General features: G+C 32.6%; 1 protein-coding gene across 3 annotated transcripts; it reads right to left on the reverse strand.

Annotated features, from left to right (window-relative positions):
- Positions 1-10,308: 10,308 nt before the first annotated feature.
- LOC109192959 (internalin-I) lies at positions 10,309-14,633 on the reverse strand. Of its 3 annotated transcripts, none has more exons than XM_019343681.1 (11): positions 14,470-14,633; positions 14,296-14,367; positions 14,086-14,178; positions 12,608-12,689; positions 12,454-12,510; positions 12,224-12,288; positions 11,985-12,080; positions 11,808-11,894; positions 11,548-11,628; positions 11,124-11,467; positions 10,309-11,045 (listed from the first exon to the last, which is right to left on the reverse strand). In XM_019343681.1, the coding sequence occupies exons 1-11, from the start codon at positions 14,566-14,568 to the stop codon at positions 10,622-10,624; spliced, it is 1,500 nt and encodes a 499-aa protein (XP_019199226.1). In that variant the 5' UTR covers positions 14,569-14,633; the 3' UTR covers positions 10,309-10,621. The 3 variants fall into 3 exon arrangements, with proteins under 3 accessions (XP_019199226.1, XP_019199225.1, XP_019199224.1); XM_019343680.1 differs by having other exon boundaries at positions 10,309-11,160; positions 11,227-11,467; positions 14,470-14,632; XM_019343679.1 differs by having other exon boundaries at positions 10,309-11,467; positions 14,470-14,632.
- Positions 14,634-16,239: the final 1,606 nt, after the last annotated feature.

Below are 16,239 nucleotides of genomic sequence, written 5' to 3' on the forward strand. Positions count from 1 at the left end.
AGTTTATAGGCCAATTTTGGCTTATTTGATCATTATTAATTGTTTGATTTAGTTAAAATATCAATATAAATGTTTGGTTAATTAGCTTTTTGCAACTTCAAAAGGTTAAAATTCAAAAAGTTACTCCAAGCAACTTTTTCAATTAGCTTTTTGAGAAAAAAAATTATACCAAACAGCTATTAGCTAACAGCTAATTTACCAAACACTTTTCTACAATCAGCTAATGTTATCAACTATTATACTCTCTAATTAACACAATCAGCTAACAGTTATCAGCTATCAGCTAACAACCATTTTACCAAACAGATCCATAATCTACATAATACATAATACACATAATCTCTTAAAGTAATACACATAAACTCTTTAACATAATACAAATAAACTCTTAGTAATTGTACATCCTGATGCATGATATAATTTGCCTTTTTGAAAGATAACGTTAAGCTGTTAATAATATAATCCATACACAGTCTAAACACTTGCTTCCTAGGCTGCTCTGCTCCTATATCTTATCATTTATTTATTGTGGATAGAGATAGATAGCTTAGCTCTTCGTTCCTATATTTCTACACACACCATCCAATGCACGTGTTCAATGTTTCTCTAACAATTATATTCATCCTCACAATTATACACATCACTATCTTCTTCCTCTTTAATTTTCCTCCATCACAACATTTTAAAACATTAATTCAAGCAGTTAAACATCATTAACACATCAAAATCCTCAATATATATATATATATATATATATATATATATATATATATATATATATATATATATATATACCTATACTACTTTTTTATATTAAAAAAAAGAAGATATTTATTATGTTTGATTCACTCACCCCAATATGGCCAAATGACCACAGCCATATATAGTTTTGACATACCTAATCCAGTAATTAACCACATCTAATTATAATATAATTATTAAATTAATTTTTTGGGAAGAATAATTATTAAATTAAATTGATAAGAACGAAAACAAAAAGTAAAAATGTGTGGAGTGCATAATTATCATCGGCCGGGAATCCCGGGTGTCGGAGCTCAAATGCTGACGTTGGATGGATGAATTCAAGCCCACCAACTGAATCGCACCCTTATCCATTCGTCGGCCACCATACGATGATTCCGTTCTGAGCAAGGTCAATAGTTGCACTTTTTTTTTTTTGGAAAAAGTGTTAAATTGACCCCCTAAGTGAGTAGATATTGCAATTGGATCTCCTAAATGAAAAATACTTCATTCAAACCTCTTAAACCGTTAAAATTATTCAATTAAGTCCAATTTAATTTATTTATCAAGTTAAATCGATGTGGTGTTAATATATGTTATTTTTATTTTATTTTTTAAAACAAAATGTTTTTTATTTATTAAAAATTATAAATAATTATTTATTATAAATAAATAAATAAACTAAACTAAACAATTAAAAAATTGAAAAAAAAAATTTAAAAAGAGAGAATAGCCATCGGCTGTCCGCGCCGGACAGCCGGTGGCTTTTCTCCTCTTCTTTTATATATAAGGGTCAAACATGCCCATGTAATAACATTGATTGTTTATCTAGCACCATGAATTAAAATATGGTCCATCTAGGCTATTATATTCCCAATTATTTTTCATCTAACATTTTTAACAAGTTTCTAACATGTATCCTATCTAATTTGCTTACATGTAAAAATAAAATAAAAACAAAATGCTGACATGTTATTTTGTTTCATCTAACTTGCTATTTTTGTCAATTTTTTTGGCAAAAAAAATAAATTTTTTTTACGTATTTCCAGATTATGTTGATTTCTTCTACAAATTTTCCAGAAAACAGTGAATCTATTTTTCCCGTCGGCTGTGAAATAAGTATGTTACCGCTTTTGTGGTTTTTAAACTCATTTATTGGCATTGGTATTGGTTTTGGTTTTGATTTTGGATGGTGCGTTTATGAGACTCTTTGGTACACACCTGATATTGAGGAGCTTGGAAAAAAATTGGTTAATAGACTAAGGGACAACGATGATCTGTATATTGCTCTTCATTTGAGGTATAATAACTAACACGAATTTTGATTTAATTTTTGAGGTGTAACTTAATTAACCGATTTCTTTTGAGTGTAGATACGAAAAGACATGTTTGCTTTTATTGGCTGTAACCACAATTTGATTAAGTAGAAACTAGGAACTTCGCGTTATGAGGTATAATGTCCAGCACTGGAAAGAGAAAGAGATAGATAGTGAAAAAATGAAACTTTCCTATGTCCCCGAGGGAAGCGGCCATTGTTTCTGTTAGAGAAATAGGGTGTTAGTTGAGAAGATCTCTCTTAGCCTTAGTTTTAGGTATTTGAGACCTATGGCTATGATTAGTTCTTGTCTAGTATAAATAGCTCTATACTTCCTTGTACATTGACACACAGAACATACAGAAATATATACAAGTTAGTTTATTGTTTAACATGGTATCAGAGCGAGATTGAGGTGACTGGGTAGTGGGTGTTGGTCGGAAAGAGGAGGCGACGCCGGCGGGAGAGGCGGAGCGGCCACCGGAGTCCTCACGCGCCGCCACGCGCCAGCGCAGTCCTAGGGTTCCGATGCCACGCGCCGGCGCGTGGGCAGTTCTCCGGTCGCGGCCGGTACCGTTGGGCTCGTCTCTGAACACCCAACGCGTCTGCAGTGGTGGTGTACTCTGGTGTTGCGGAGGGCTACTGTGTTTTGGACTGCTACGTTTTGGACTGCTGCATTTTCAGGTTGGTCTGTTTTGTCTATTATGGCTGAGGAGAGTGAACAGATGATGGAGGGTTGTGTCGAGTGGTTCAGTGAGGGGTTTGGGTTCATATCCCCGATGATGGCAGCGAGGATTTGTTTGTCCACCAGTCTGGTGTCAGCCGAGAAAGAGAGACAACCGAGAGAGATGGTAGGGGTGGTCCACGGAGTTGGGTGGTCCAAGGTCCATGAAGCTGGGTGGTCTGAGGTCCACGAAGCTGAGAAATAATTAGGCAGTAGTTTTCTTTTGTTTATCGTGTTCGTATTAATAAGTCTTGACCTTTGTATTTTGTTTATCATAGTTTGTCGCTCTAAATTGATTTGCTATGGGAGCAATTCTAGGGTCTGAGTGAAGTCAAGTGCAGCTTGTTCAGTGTGCATAAACAGGGGTGCTGCAGGAGTGGGCAGCACAGGTGCCAGGAGTGGGGCCGACCTGGCATATGCCACGGGGAAGGCCGATGGCTGAAGAATGATTCAGAGTGAATCAGTTTACGTGCATGCACACGGGAAGCGCTGTAGTGTTAGGCAGCGTTGATAAGGGTGCATGGTGAGAGGGACAGGTGCACTGTGGTCTAGCAGCGCTAAGGGTTTGTGGAGTGAGAGGCAGGTACGCTGTGGTGTTAGGCAGCGGTGATAAGGATGTGGGGAGTGAGAGGCAGGTCCGGCGCTGTGGTGATTGGCCTAGTTTTTTGTTGGCTCCGTAGAAGTGTTGCTGGTGCGACAAGGTGCGTTGTGGACTGGTTTGGCACAGCGTGGTTCGAAGGTTGTTCTAGTGGTTCAAGACTTGGGCGTTAGCCTTGGAAGTTATGAGTCTAGGTCCTATGGTTCATGTGATACATATGTAACAAGTTGGGTGCTCCAACTTGAGGGGGAGTGTTAGAGAAATAAGGTGTTAGTTGAGAGGATATCTCTTAGCCTTAGTTTTAGGTATTTGAAACCTATGGCTAGGATTAGTTCTTGTCTAGTATAAATAGCTCTATACTTCCTTGTACATTGACACACAGAACATACAGAAATATATACAAGTTAGTTTATTGTTTAACAGTTTCTGAAGGCGATGGGTATCTCTCCACGACAAAAATACAAATTTTGCAAGGCAAATTTATGATAATAACAGCATGGATGCATTCTGCTTAGAATACCCCTACGTGTTTTCACACTCAACGCTCGCAACAGAGGAGTAGTTGGAATCTTTCAAGTCATATCAGAAATCAACATAATCTGAAAATACGTAAAAAAAAAAAAAATGAATTTTTCTGTCGAAAAAATTGACAAAAAACAACAAGTTAGATGAAAAAAATAACATGTCAGCATTTTGTTTTTATTTTATTTTTTCATGTAAGCAAATTAGATGGGTTACTTGTTAGAAACTTGCTAAAAATGCTAGATGAAAAATAATTGGGAGTATAATAGCCTAGATGGACTATATTTTAATTCATGGTATTAGATGAACAATCAATGTTAGTACATGGGCCTATTTGACCCTTCTGCTATATATATTTTGTAAGACCCACGAAGAAAAAAAAGAAAAATCTCTAGACTGGTGTGTGTTTGGCGCACCCAATTAGCACGTACAAGCACATAAATAACTAGTTTTTCCTTTCTTTTTTTTTTTCCTTTCTTTTTTTTTTTCCTTTCTTTTTTCCTCCCCTCTCTCTCCATATGTCAAATAAAAACTCAGTAAAAATGTAAAATCTTTAGTTGTTGGATATGTTCTTACAACTATTCAAATATCAATCCAAAAGCCTCAAAACATTGATATAGCGTATGAGAATTTTCATTTAAAATCTGCTTTCAGCAATAGGATAAAGTTTGATTCAGACAATAAATATTGAAGTTTGGATTATTTTAGTTGATCTATTTGTGTACAAAAATGTAGGGGCTCTGTTTGGCAGAGCTTATTTAGGAGCTTATAGCTTATTTTAAGCTCCTAATAAGTTATAGTTCTGTTTGGTAATGTCCCAAAATAAGCTCCTAGCTTAAAATAAGAGCTTATTTTAGAATGCTACCTTAGGTAGCGTTTCAAATCCAAAATAAGCTCCTAGCTTCCTAACTTTTTTTTTTCCATCTTTATCCTTATTATTTTAAAGAAATGACATAATTTACCCTTCCCAATTAAAACTTTTTTCTCTTCTCCTTTATCCGCAACTTTCACCACAAATATTATTATTATTATTATTATTATTATTGTTGTTGTTGTTGTTGTTGTTGTTGTTGTTGTTGTTATTATTATTATTATGAGATTTGCAACAATATTGTTACTTCATTATGAGATGCTAGATCATGATTATGCTAATAGTTTTATTTCAAAATGTTAATTTTTTTTAAAGACAAAATGTTAAATTTTAATATGTAAACAAACTAATTTACATTTTATGACGATGTCTTTTTTAGTCTTTTTACATTTATCAACTTATCAAAAAGCTATTTTTACCAAACACTTTCAATCATAACAGCTTTCCAATCATAACAGCTAGCTTAATAGCTCTTCAGTTTTCAGCTCCGAGCTTATAGCTTTTCAGCTTTCAGTTCCGAACTTATAACTTTTCAACTTTCAACTCCTTTTCAGCTTTCAGCTCCTAACTTATAGCTTTTCAGTTAGGTTTGCCAAACAGAGCATTTGATATTGATTCAATTTACATTTTCATAAGCCTTAAAAACGAGTTTATGAATTTTAAAATCTAGTCTGACAAAATCGAAAAATCCAAAGTTATCAAAACATTCTCGAACCAAAACATTTAAAATAGAGTTAATACCTAAAATGGTCCCTCGACTATGCCATAATTACCAATTTGGTCCTCAACTACCATTCTTACCCAATTAAGTCCTCAACTATTTAACTTTTACTCGATTAAGTCCTCAACTATACAATTCTTACCCAATTTAGTCCTCAACTATACAATTCTTACCCAATTTAGTCCTTTGTATTAATTTGACTGTTTGTTGACTGTCAAAAGTCGGGATAAAATTATAATTTTACAAGATTTCTCCTTCCTCTCCATTTAGCAGCGCCAAACCATGCAGCAATACATTCCGATCAGATTTCGATCGGCAAAAAATCGTTGAAAATCAAATTCATGGGCTATCCGATGCACAACCACTACTTCGATACTGACAGGTTTAGAACTCAACCAGAGCTTATTGCTACATGGTTTAGCGCTGCTAAATGCGGAGGAAGGAGAAAACTTGTAAAATTACAACTTTATTTCCACTTTTGACAGTCAACAAACAGTCAAATTGACAAAGGACTAAATTGAGTAAAAATTGTATAGTTGAGGACTTAATTGGGTAAGAATGATAGTCGAGGACCAAATTGGTAATTACGACATAGTCGAGGGACTATTTTGGGTATTAACTCTTTAAAATATTTGAAAGATTTAAATAATGGGGACATAAATCTAGAGTTATCAAAACAATCTCAATCCAAAACATTTAAAATATTTAAATAATGGGGACATGTATGAATTTTGTACTTACTCCCCATCCCATCGCCAGGAACATCACTCACAAACAGGCGAATCGCTAAAGTGTAAGGTGGCAGGACACATGTAATCTTGCTGTAATATCTGTACGTAAGATGTGGGGTAGCAAAGAGTAATTCTATATGTATTTTTATTCTTTTTTTTTTTTTTTTTGATAAATCATAATTCTCTACAAAATAGTATATATTTTATTATACTTTATTAATTTTTTCAATTCAAAGAATCAATGTTTTCAATACTGGATCCTTCGATCCTGAAACCTTATGGATGATTCCGGTTCCAGTTCCAATTAAGAACAGGAACTCATAAGGTTCCGATTCGTAACTGGACGATTCCAGTTTCAAAATCGAAAAAATATATATTTAAATTTATGTATGTTTGAAGTTGAAAAGCCAAAGCCGCAAAAGCCTGGGGCTTTGGCTTTTCAAAAGAATTCTAGACCAGCAGCCAATAGCACGCAAATTATGCCATGGAATCGTGTTCACCGAGAATGGTGAATACAAGGCAAAACGACGTCGTTTTTAGGCAAAAAAAAAAAAAAAAAAATTCGCGGATGTGGAGTTAACGGCGCGCGTTTGATCAAATTATGAATTTTCTGTTATGAGATAAAATTCATAATCTCATAACAGAAAATTCATAATCGCATAACAGAAAATTCATAATCGCATAACAGAAAATACATAATCTCACAACTGAAAATTCATAATCTCATAACAGAAAATACATAATCTCACAACTGAAAATTCATAATCTCATAACAGAAAATTCATAATCTTATAACAGAAAATTCATAATCTCATGGTTCCAAAGTGAATATGTAGGCATGGTTCCAAAGTGAATGTGCAGGCATGGATTCATAATTTATGAATGTCCGTGATTTCGGACGGGAATATGTAGGCATGGTTCCAAAGTGAATGTGCAGGCATGAATTCATAATTTATGAATGTCCGAAATTATGAATGTAATGAAAATTCATAATCTCATAACAGAAAATTCATAATCGCATAACAGAAAATTCATAATCTCATAACTGAAAATTCATAATCTCATAACAGAAAATTCATAATCTTATAACAGAAAATTCATAATCTCATGGTTCCAAAGTGAATGTGTAGGCATGGTTCCAAAGTGAATGTGCAGGCATGGATTCATAATTTATGAATGTCCGTGGTTTCGGACAGGAATGTGTAGGCATGGTTCCAAAGTGAATGTGCAGGCATGAATTCATAATTTATGAATGTCCGAAATCTTTGTTCACCTCAAATTAAAGTGAAACCGTAAAATGTAAAAATAAAGAAGAAAAGTCACGCAATTAATTTAAAAAAAAAAAAAAAAAAAAAAAAAAAAAAGAAGAAGAAGAAGATAACGGTGTACTAACACCGTTGGAACCGTGTTCACCATGAATGGTGAACACAGTTCCATGGCATAACGTCCCCCAATAGCAAATACTCAAATATATATTAAAAAAAAAAAGTTAGAATCTATAATTCGAACCGGAACCGCGGATTCAAGAACTAGAATTGGAACCTTTATATAAAATTTTGATTTCGGTTTGTCCATTTCTAAAATCAGAATTGTGGTTATCCCTACTTTTAGCAAATACGTTAAAAATTAATCTCTTTAACAAATACAGTACAAAAGCAAGAAGCAAGAAAAATTCAAGGTGAAAGGTCATACACGTATGTTAAATTGTAATTGGAGACAAAATGTCACTTCTAATCTAATCTAAAAACATAATGGCCCTGTTTGGTAAAATGACTGTTAGCTGATATCTGTTAGCTGTTAGCTGATTTTGTTAATTAGAGGGTATAAATAGTTGATTACATTAGCTGATTGTGGAAAAATGTTTAGTAAATTAGTTGTTAGCTGATAGTTGTTTGGTATAATTTTTTTTTCTCAAAAAGCTAATTGAAAAAATTGCTTGGAGTAGCTTTTTGAATTTTAGACTTTTGGAGTTGCAAAAAGTTAATTAACCAAACATTTATATTGATATTTTAACTAAATCAAACAATTAATAGTGGTCAAATAAGCCAAAATTGGCATATAGGCCAATTTTTTACCAAACAGGGCCAATAAGTCTCAATCAAAGTTATATCCATCATTTATGTCGATGTTTTTTAATGCTAATCATTTGTACATTGTGTTTTTAGAGTTGTACTATATAATTTTTTGGACAAAAATTCCCCTACCGTTATAACTTTCGTTATCTTTTTACCATGCACATGCATCCACCATATATTTTATTATATTTTTTAATGATAATAATATTTGTAGACATTATATATTGGATTATTATAATAAACTAGTATTTTTTTCGTGCGATGCACGGACACAATTTTAAAAGTATTATTTTAATGTTATGATGTTGATACTAAGTAGATATAATTTTATTAAAATATAAATATAACTATACAATGTAATATTTAACTTTTTTTTAATTTAACTATAAAATGTAAAACTTATTCATTTAAAAAAGTGTGTAAATCTAAGAACTATATTGATTTTATATAGAAATTTCTTGTTTTTTACATATGTGAAGTCCAATTATAATTGAGGTGTGGTTCAATTATAATTAACATTAAATAAAAATCAAGATCTCTTTATATGCGTAATATTATCTTTTAAAGGTTTCATCTAATTTTAATATTTAATAAATTTATAACTTTGTGCATATTTTTTACTTGTACTTTATGTATTGTATAAACCTAACATTTATATATATATATATATATATATATATATATATATATATATATATATATAAAACTTATAAAAAAATAAATCAATTAACATTTTTTATAATATAATAAAAATAGAATTTTTAATATAACAAATGTTGGATTAATACATTGTTATATATTTTTTTAATTTCTGGCCCAAAGCTAATCCATTATTGCAGCTCAATACCTAAAATCCTTTAAACTTATAAATATTGGTCAACTTTTCGGCAAATTATGCCCTGGGCCCGTGTCCACAATGAATTGTGGACACGGGCCCAAAACGACGTCGTTTTTCAAAAAAAAACGCGTCATTTAGTTTATAAAAAAAAAAAAAAAAATCGCGCGCGTTTTGCCGTTAACGGCGTTATTTTTTTTTTTTTGGATTATGAATGTACAGTTATGCAATTATGAAATTATGAACACAGAGCTCTAGCATTATGAACTTACAATTATGAACATATATAGTGATAAAATTATGACCATGGAGCTTTAAAATTGTGAATATAGAGCTTCGAAGATTATGAATGTACAGTTATGGAGTTATGAATGTACAGTTATAGAGTTATGAATCTACAGTTATGGAGTTATGAATCTACAGTTATGAGATTATGAATCTACAGTTATGGAATTATGAATGTACAGTTATTGATCGAATTATGAACAAAGAGCTCCAACATTATGAACTTACAATTATGAACATATAGTGATAAAATTATGAACATAGAGCTCTAAAATTGTGAACATAGAGCTTCGAAAATATGAATGTACAATTATGGAGTTATGAATGTACAGTTATGGAGTTATGAATGTACAGTTATGAACGTACAGTTATGGAGTTATGAATGTACAATTATTAACATATAGTAATAAAATTATGAACATATACTTCTATAACGAAGCGGTCTAAAATTTAAAAAAAAAAAAAAAAAAAAAAAAAAAGAAAGATAAGGCACTGTTACCCATGTCCAGCATGCATGCTGGACACGAGTCCAACGCATAACGATTGCAACTTTTCCCTCCAAACTGTTGTTGCTTTTATATAGTAAAGAAGAAGAGGCTAGTAAAGATACCAATAGAATTATTTCTAAAATCATCTAGCCATATACCATTCACAACCCTCCACTTCTTTTTACATTCAAACCTCGTGATTAGTTTCATTTAATTTCTTTGATAACCTAGATATTTCGATTTCCTTACGCTATATCCTAAACCCTATGAACTCATCCCAAACTCATAAGGAGGTAAATCAAGACTCAACACTAAATAAACTTCTATAAACAAGAAGACTATCCCAAACTCAAACCACTGCCATGCCAATGGAAACAAGCTTTAAGTGAAGCCAATGCAAAGTTTTGCTAATCTATCTTCAAAAAAATCATCACTATGAAATTCAAACTTGCTGAGAAAATAGGAATTACAAACTTCTAAGGGTTTACTCTCAGAGTATCAGTCATGAAAGTTTCAGAGTCCACCCTCTCATTCAAGCACTCATGGTAGGTGTTAGGGACACAAGCTATAAGCTTGAACCATGAGGCTATTATCTCGTGCAAATCGCCTCACTTTGAACTACCCAAAATGGGTTGAAAAGGCTTAAAATAGAGTACCCAAAGGCCAAATAAGCAAAACAGAAATAAAACAAGCCAGTCTTCTCTGTAGAATATTTTTAAGCATCCCACGTTGATGGTCCACCCAAACCAACTTCATCAGCAGCTGTTGATAATTGCAGAGCTGTGGGATCAATGTTTTGTTTCTTATTCTTCTTTTTCTTTTTACTGAAAGTAACTACACCTGCAATTTCATCAACAGTATGAATGGCTCCTTGATCTGTTTCCATCCTACCACTGCTTATGGAATTAGTTGACATGTCAGCCATAAAAAGATCCATGAAAGGAGTCTCTCCATCATCGATCACAGCATTTTTACTTTGTTTGGCCACCTGTTCTTTACCTAGTTCCTTCTCAATCTTGGCAACACCTACTTTCTGATTTGAAGTTTTCTCAGTTACAAATTCACTCTTTTTTGGTTTTTTCTGCTTTGATTCCTTCCTGGTGTCAGACAGAGCTTCAGTGTCATTGTTGGTATGCTTTTTATCCTCCAACAGCTGCATCTCAAGATCAGAAGTTTTCTCCTTAACATTTTCATCCTTTTTCTTGTCCTTTTGCTTTGATTCCTTTGTCACACCAGGATCTTGGGATATAACTTCTACTTTATCAGCAATATTCTTGTGCAACTTCAATTTCTTCTTTGATTTCTCATTGAATAAAGCAATATTGTCATTATGATTCAATGTTTCCTCCTCCATGCTGTCAGGATGAACACCCTCGTTTTCACTTAGAAAATTATGTTTTCTGGAGTTCTTCCTTCTCACATGATCTATTGGCACCTCATTCTGAACTACCAACTCCGTATTGACATCATCAGAATTATCGGCTCTTCCAACTTCTCCCTTCAAGATCTTGTCAATCGGTTTAGCATTAAAAGTCACCACAGTTGGCACTAGTTTTTTAATCTGATCAAGCATGATTCAGAAAGGTCATTGCAAGCTATGACATAAAGAGATTACAAAAAAAATGTGCAGCCAGAATTCACCTTTTTTGCCAGACCCTCCTTTTCAGCAATAGGGTTCCCAAGCAGATTTAAATTTTTTAGGTTAACTAGTGAAGACAGAACCTGTAATCAAATGTGGTCAATATGAATATGAATATATATATATATATATATATATATATATATATATATATATATATATATATACACAGGTAAATTCAAAACTGGGAATCAATCACATAACATTAGCAGGGGGAGGGATAGTAGAACAAACATCTGCAATCTGAAATAAAAATACCTACCTTAAGCTCTGACCACCTCATGATCTCATTGTTTCCTATGTCTAAGTTCAGCAATTTTGTATTACAAGCCAACTCACTTGGGAGTGTCTGAAAATTGACGATGGAAACCGGGAAATTATTGCTAGAATGATGAAGAAGATGACTCGATGGCAATGAACAATCGACTATAGCACAAACCTTAATCTCATTATGAGAAAGTCGCAGTTCTTTTAACTCTGTGCATGATTTGAGTGAAGAGTCAATACATTGTAGCTGGCAGTTAGAAAGAGACAACTGCAAGGAAAGCTTCCATTTAAATCATAGATGCATTGATATAGGTTTCTACAAACAACCAAACAAAACAAAAAAACAAAAAAAACAAAACAAAACAAAACAAAAAAAAAAAAAAAAGGATAATTAAATTAAAAACTGCTTACTTTTGAAAGTGAATTTTTTTTGGCAAGAAACAGGCCAATTCCTCGTATTGGATTCCTAGAAAGAACTGCAAAAGAATGCCAAAAGGCAAATAGGTTAATAGGTAAGTCCAACTTTTTTCATCTTCTGGAAAGCAGTAGAGATATTGAAATGATATAACCGCTACATTATTATCATACTGTGTTTAAAGTCCTAAAACAATTCTAACGCTTGAAAATATCAATGGTAATACCTAGAGTATTCAAGTCTTTCATTTGATCAAGTTTACAAATAGAAGTAATCTCATTATCTGCCACAGGGTAAAATTAGAAAAGGGAAGAGGTTAGTTCATCCAGATGTAACCAGTTAATTCAAGGCAAACAGGAGTTGACAGATGAAAAACTTACCATTCAAGATCAGTGCACGCAAACTTACAAGAGAACTAAGCTCATCCATTGATTTGAGCTTGTTTTTTGAGGCATTAAATACCTGATACAAATATTTAACAGAAGAAAATGTAAAAAGAAGACTAGTTTTTTAACTTTTAGAACTCGTACAGTTATATAATCAAGTACTCAATTAATTTACAACGCTGAATATAAATACAATAATAAAGCAATTTTCCAGCAAACAAACAATTTTAAAGTTTAACACAAAACTTAAGCTATCCACAAATTTCTTAATGCAAACTTAGGGCTATGCTGGAAAGAGAAGCAAATATGTAAAAGGCTTCAAATGCAATACCCATCACATCTAATGTTTCCATACTGTGGTATGTACCACTAGTCCGCTATTGTAAACAAACATTTAAATGCTCTAGATGCATGTGAGACCAGAAGAGTAGATTTCTGAAAATTCATTTGTAAAAAAATATTTTTGTTCCAAGAATTAAGAATAGTAAACCAATAAAAGAAGCATATTCCATTGGCAGTCTCATATGAGACTGAAATAGTTGAGAGTATGGTCCTTCACATAATAAACCTATAGGTCAATGCCACAAATGCTTTCACTCTTTCAGATGTAAAGAATAGCAACAATGTCATTTAATACGCATTTACAAGACACCAGAAGAAGCACAGAGTTGATAGCACCAAGATATGAGGTAAACCAATAAATGGTCCAATGCATGAAACTTCTTATGCCAAAGAACCCAATGTCCAAATTTCAATCAGAGGAATAAGTAGAAGTGTATAAGTCCATGTTAAGACAGTGTTTATCTAATTTAGAGAAGATTTGATGAAAAATATTTGGATTGGGAGTGAAACATCATATAAACCTTTGAGCTATCTTCCCCACTCTTAAGATTCATTTTAAATTATTATATACTGACATACTGTACATATTTCCAACTATTCTTATTACAAGTACATTCTATTCTAGGGAGTACTCCATCTGTCCCATTTTACCTGTCTTACTTTCCTTTTTAGTTTGTCCCAAAATGTTGTCCACTTTTCAAATTTGAACATCACCATCATTCTACTTTTCCCAATTTACCCTTACGAGTTTTGCTTGCTTTTATTTCCAAAAGTAAGAAAAGTGAGGGCATAATTGAAAAACACATAGCATTTACTTTAATTCCTTAAAAAGGATACAAAAAGCAAATGTGACAACCAATTCGGAATGGAGGCAGTATTATTTTAGAAAGGTTGTCTCAGGCAGTTTTTGCTTGATCCCAAAACCAAATACACCATCAAGTAGAAAACCAACAGGACAGAAGTTCATACTAAGGTGGATGTAATACGTACGAAAACATAAATTTTTGAACCTAAGTCACACAAAAGTGAAAAATAAAAACAAAACAAAAAATTACCTTCAGTCTATAAATAGCTTCATCCAAACTAAAAATGGAATTCAAATGCATGAATTTGGTTAAATGTGAACTTACAGTTAGTTTACTGAAGCCTTCAATTCCCTTCAAACTCTGAAGTTTGTTCTGGGCTACTGATAACCACTTCAAGTTTAGGCATGACTTCAATCCCTAAAATTCATTTCAACAAAAAAATAAATAAATTAATTAAATTAAATGACTGAGTTGCCGATTAAACACCCGAAAAGATTAATTATAAAAGAAAAATCGAAAGACCAGACAAAGTACCTCAATGGAAGTCAGATTGTTGAAGCTAAGGTCCAGTCTTTGAATATTTTCGAACTCAACCAAGCACGATACCTATTTTTTTTTAAAAAAATTGCAATTGAAGTATAAATAAAAAAAAAAATAAATAAGTGAAGTTGAAAGAGAAAGTAATGGAGTGTTTGGGAGAAAAGTTACGTCGGAGAGAGCCTTGTGGGTGAGGGATAGATTGGAAATGGAGTTGGGGTCAGCGGTGTTGCTCTGTTGCAGCACCTGCTTCGCGCTCAGCACAGCCATTGTTAAAGAATTTTAGGTGCTGGGTTAGGGTTTCTGTCTGTTGCTCTACATCTAAAACCCTATATAACATAACAATGTTTTGCCAAAAAGAAGAAAAAACATAACAATGTTTATGTTTATATTACTGACATTTTGTAAAAAATAAGGAATAAAGGTCAAATAGGCCATCGAACTGCATCCAATAATGCAATTAGGCCACCGAACTTTAAAAAGCTACAATTAAGTCCTTGAACTAACGAATTCTATTCAATTAATCTAATTTGTAGATTTTTCAAGTTGTTAGCAGGTCACCCTTTTTCAAAAAAATTTTAAATTATTATTTAAAATAATTTATTTAATATTAATAATTTAAAAAAAAAAAAACAGATCGACACCGCCGGAGACGAAGAAGGTTTCTTCGTCTCCGGCCATGGAGACGAAGAGTCTCCAGCCATGGAGACGAAGATAACTTCTTCGTCTCTGGTCGGAGACGAAGAAGTTAACTCCGTCTCCATGGCCGGAGACGAAGAAGGTTTCTTCGTCTCCGGTGGAGACGATATCTTTTTTTTTTTTTTTAATTTTAAATAATAATTTTTTTTTGAAATATTATAAATTAGGGGTGACCTGCTAACAACCTCCAAAACCTACAAATTGAACTAATTGAATAAAATTAGTTAGTTTAGGACCTAATTGTAGCTTTTTAAAGTTCGGTGGCCTAATTGTATTTTTTGGTGCAATTCGATGGCCTATTTGACCCTTATTCCAAAAAATAAATACCGAGTCAAATTTTTTGTTACTAAGCTTTCAATTTTCGCCAAAAACTTTGTAAGCGGAATAATCGTAACTCTCTCAAATAGAAAGTCTCATGTTTAAATTTTGGTGAGAACATTGATTATTTGTACTTCATTAACTTTGAGAAAAATATATATACTCCATTCGTCCCTAATTTAGTGTCTCATTTGTTTTTTACACAGTTTTTAATACAACATAACAAATGGTACTAATTTTTCAATTTTGCCCCTCAAAAGTAGGTGTTGTTCGTATAAAGTACAATTGTACTTACCTCTAAAAATTTTAAAAGTTAAAATGGTAAATTGAGAAATGTAGACTGATAGTTATGTTCAATTTTAAAAAGATGACACTATTTTGGGACAAACTAAAAAAAGAAAGTAAGACACATAAAATGGGACGGAGTGAGTACTACATTTCAGTAGTATTCAAAAACATCCGAATGTAGTACTATTTTTAATGTTTGATTGAATGTCATTAAAATATATTTTTTTAATTTAATTTTATTAAATTTGATCTCATTTTACTATTTGTAAGGGCATTCTTAATAGTTGGGGATTTTATCCTATATTTTTGTGGGTCACAACATTCACCTCATCATCCACTATCTCACTCAACCACAAAAACTCTTCTTCCCATTAATTTTAAATTTCTTCCCAATTTTTTATGGACCCACTATTTTATCTCCATATTGTAATTCTCTTTTTTTCGTCTTAATCCTCCTTGTTATTCTCACCTGGGCCCCACTGTTTTAGTATAATTCACAAGAAACTTTGTTTTGCAGGGCCCCACTTCTCACCTTTTTTTTTTTTTTTTTTTTTTTTTTTTTTTTTTTTTTTGCAGACAAGAAGTTTTTTTGCAAGAGTAAAAGTTTTGCATAATCTTCCTCTTCTATTTGTGAAA

This window comes from Ipomoea nil, unplaced genomic scaffold, assembly GCF_001879475.1.
Source record: "Ipomoea nil cultivar Tokyo-kokei standard unplaced genomic scaffold, Asagao_1.1 scaffold1834, whole genome shotgun sequence".
Classification (NCBI taxonomy): domain Eukaryota; kingdom Viridiplantae; phylum Streptophyta; class Magnoliopsida; order Solanales; family Convolvulaceae; genus Ipomoea; species Ipomoea nil.

Excerpts from the sequence above, each read along its gene's own strand:
- LOC109192959 (XM_019343679.1), bottom strand. The coding sequence starts at position 14,568 with ATGGCTGTGCTGAGCGCGAAGCAGGTGCTGCAACAGAGCAACACCGCT. Across the intron at positions 14,179-14,295 it reads ACAATCTGACTTCCATTGAG|GGATTGAAGTCATGCCTAAA; the intron begins GTACTTTGTCTG and ends AATGAATTTTAG. Across the intron at positions 12,690-14,085 it reads AAGGCTTCAGTAAACTAACT|GTATTTAATGCCTCAAAAAA; the intron begins GTAAGTTCACAT and ends TATTTGTATCAG.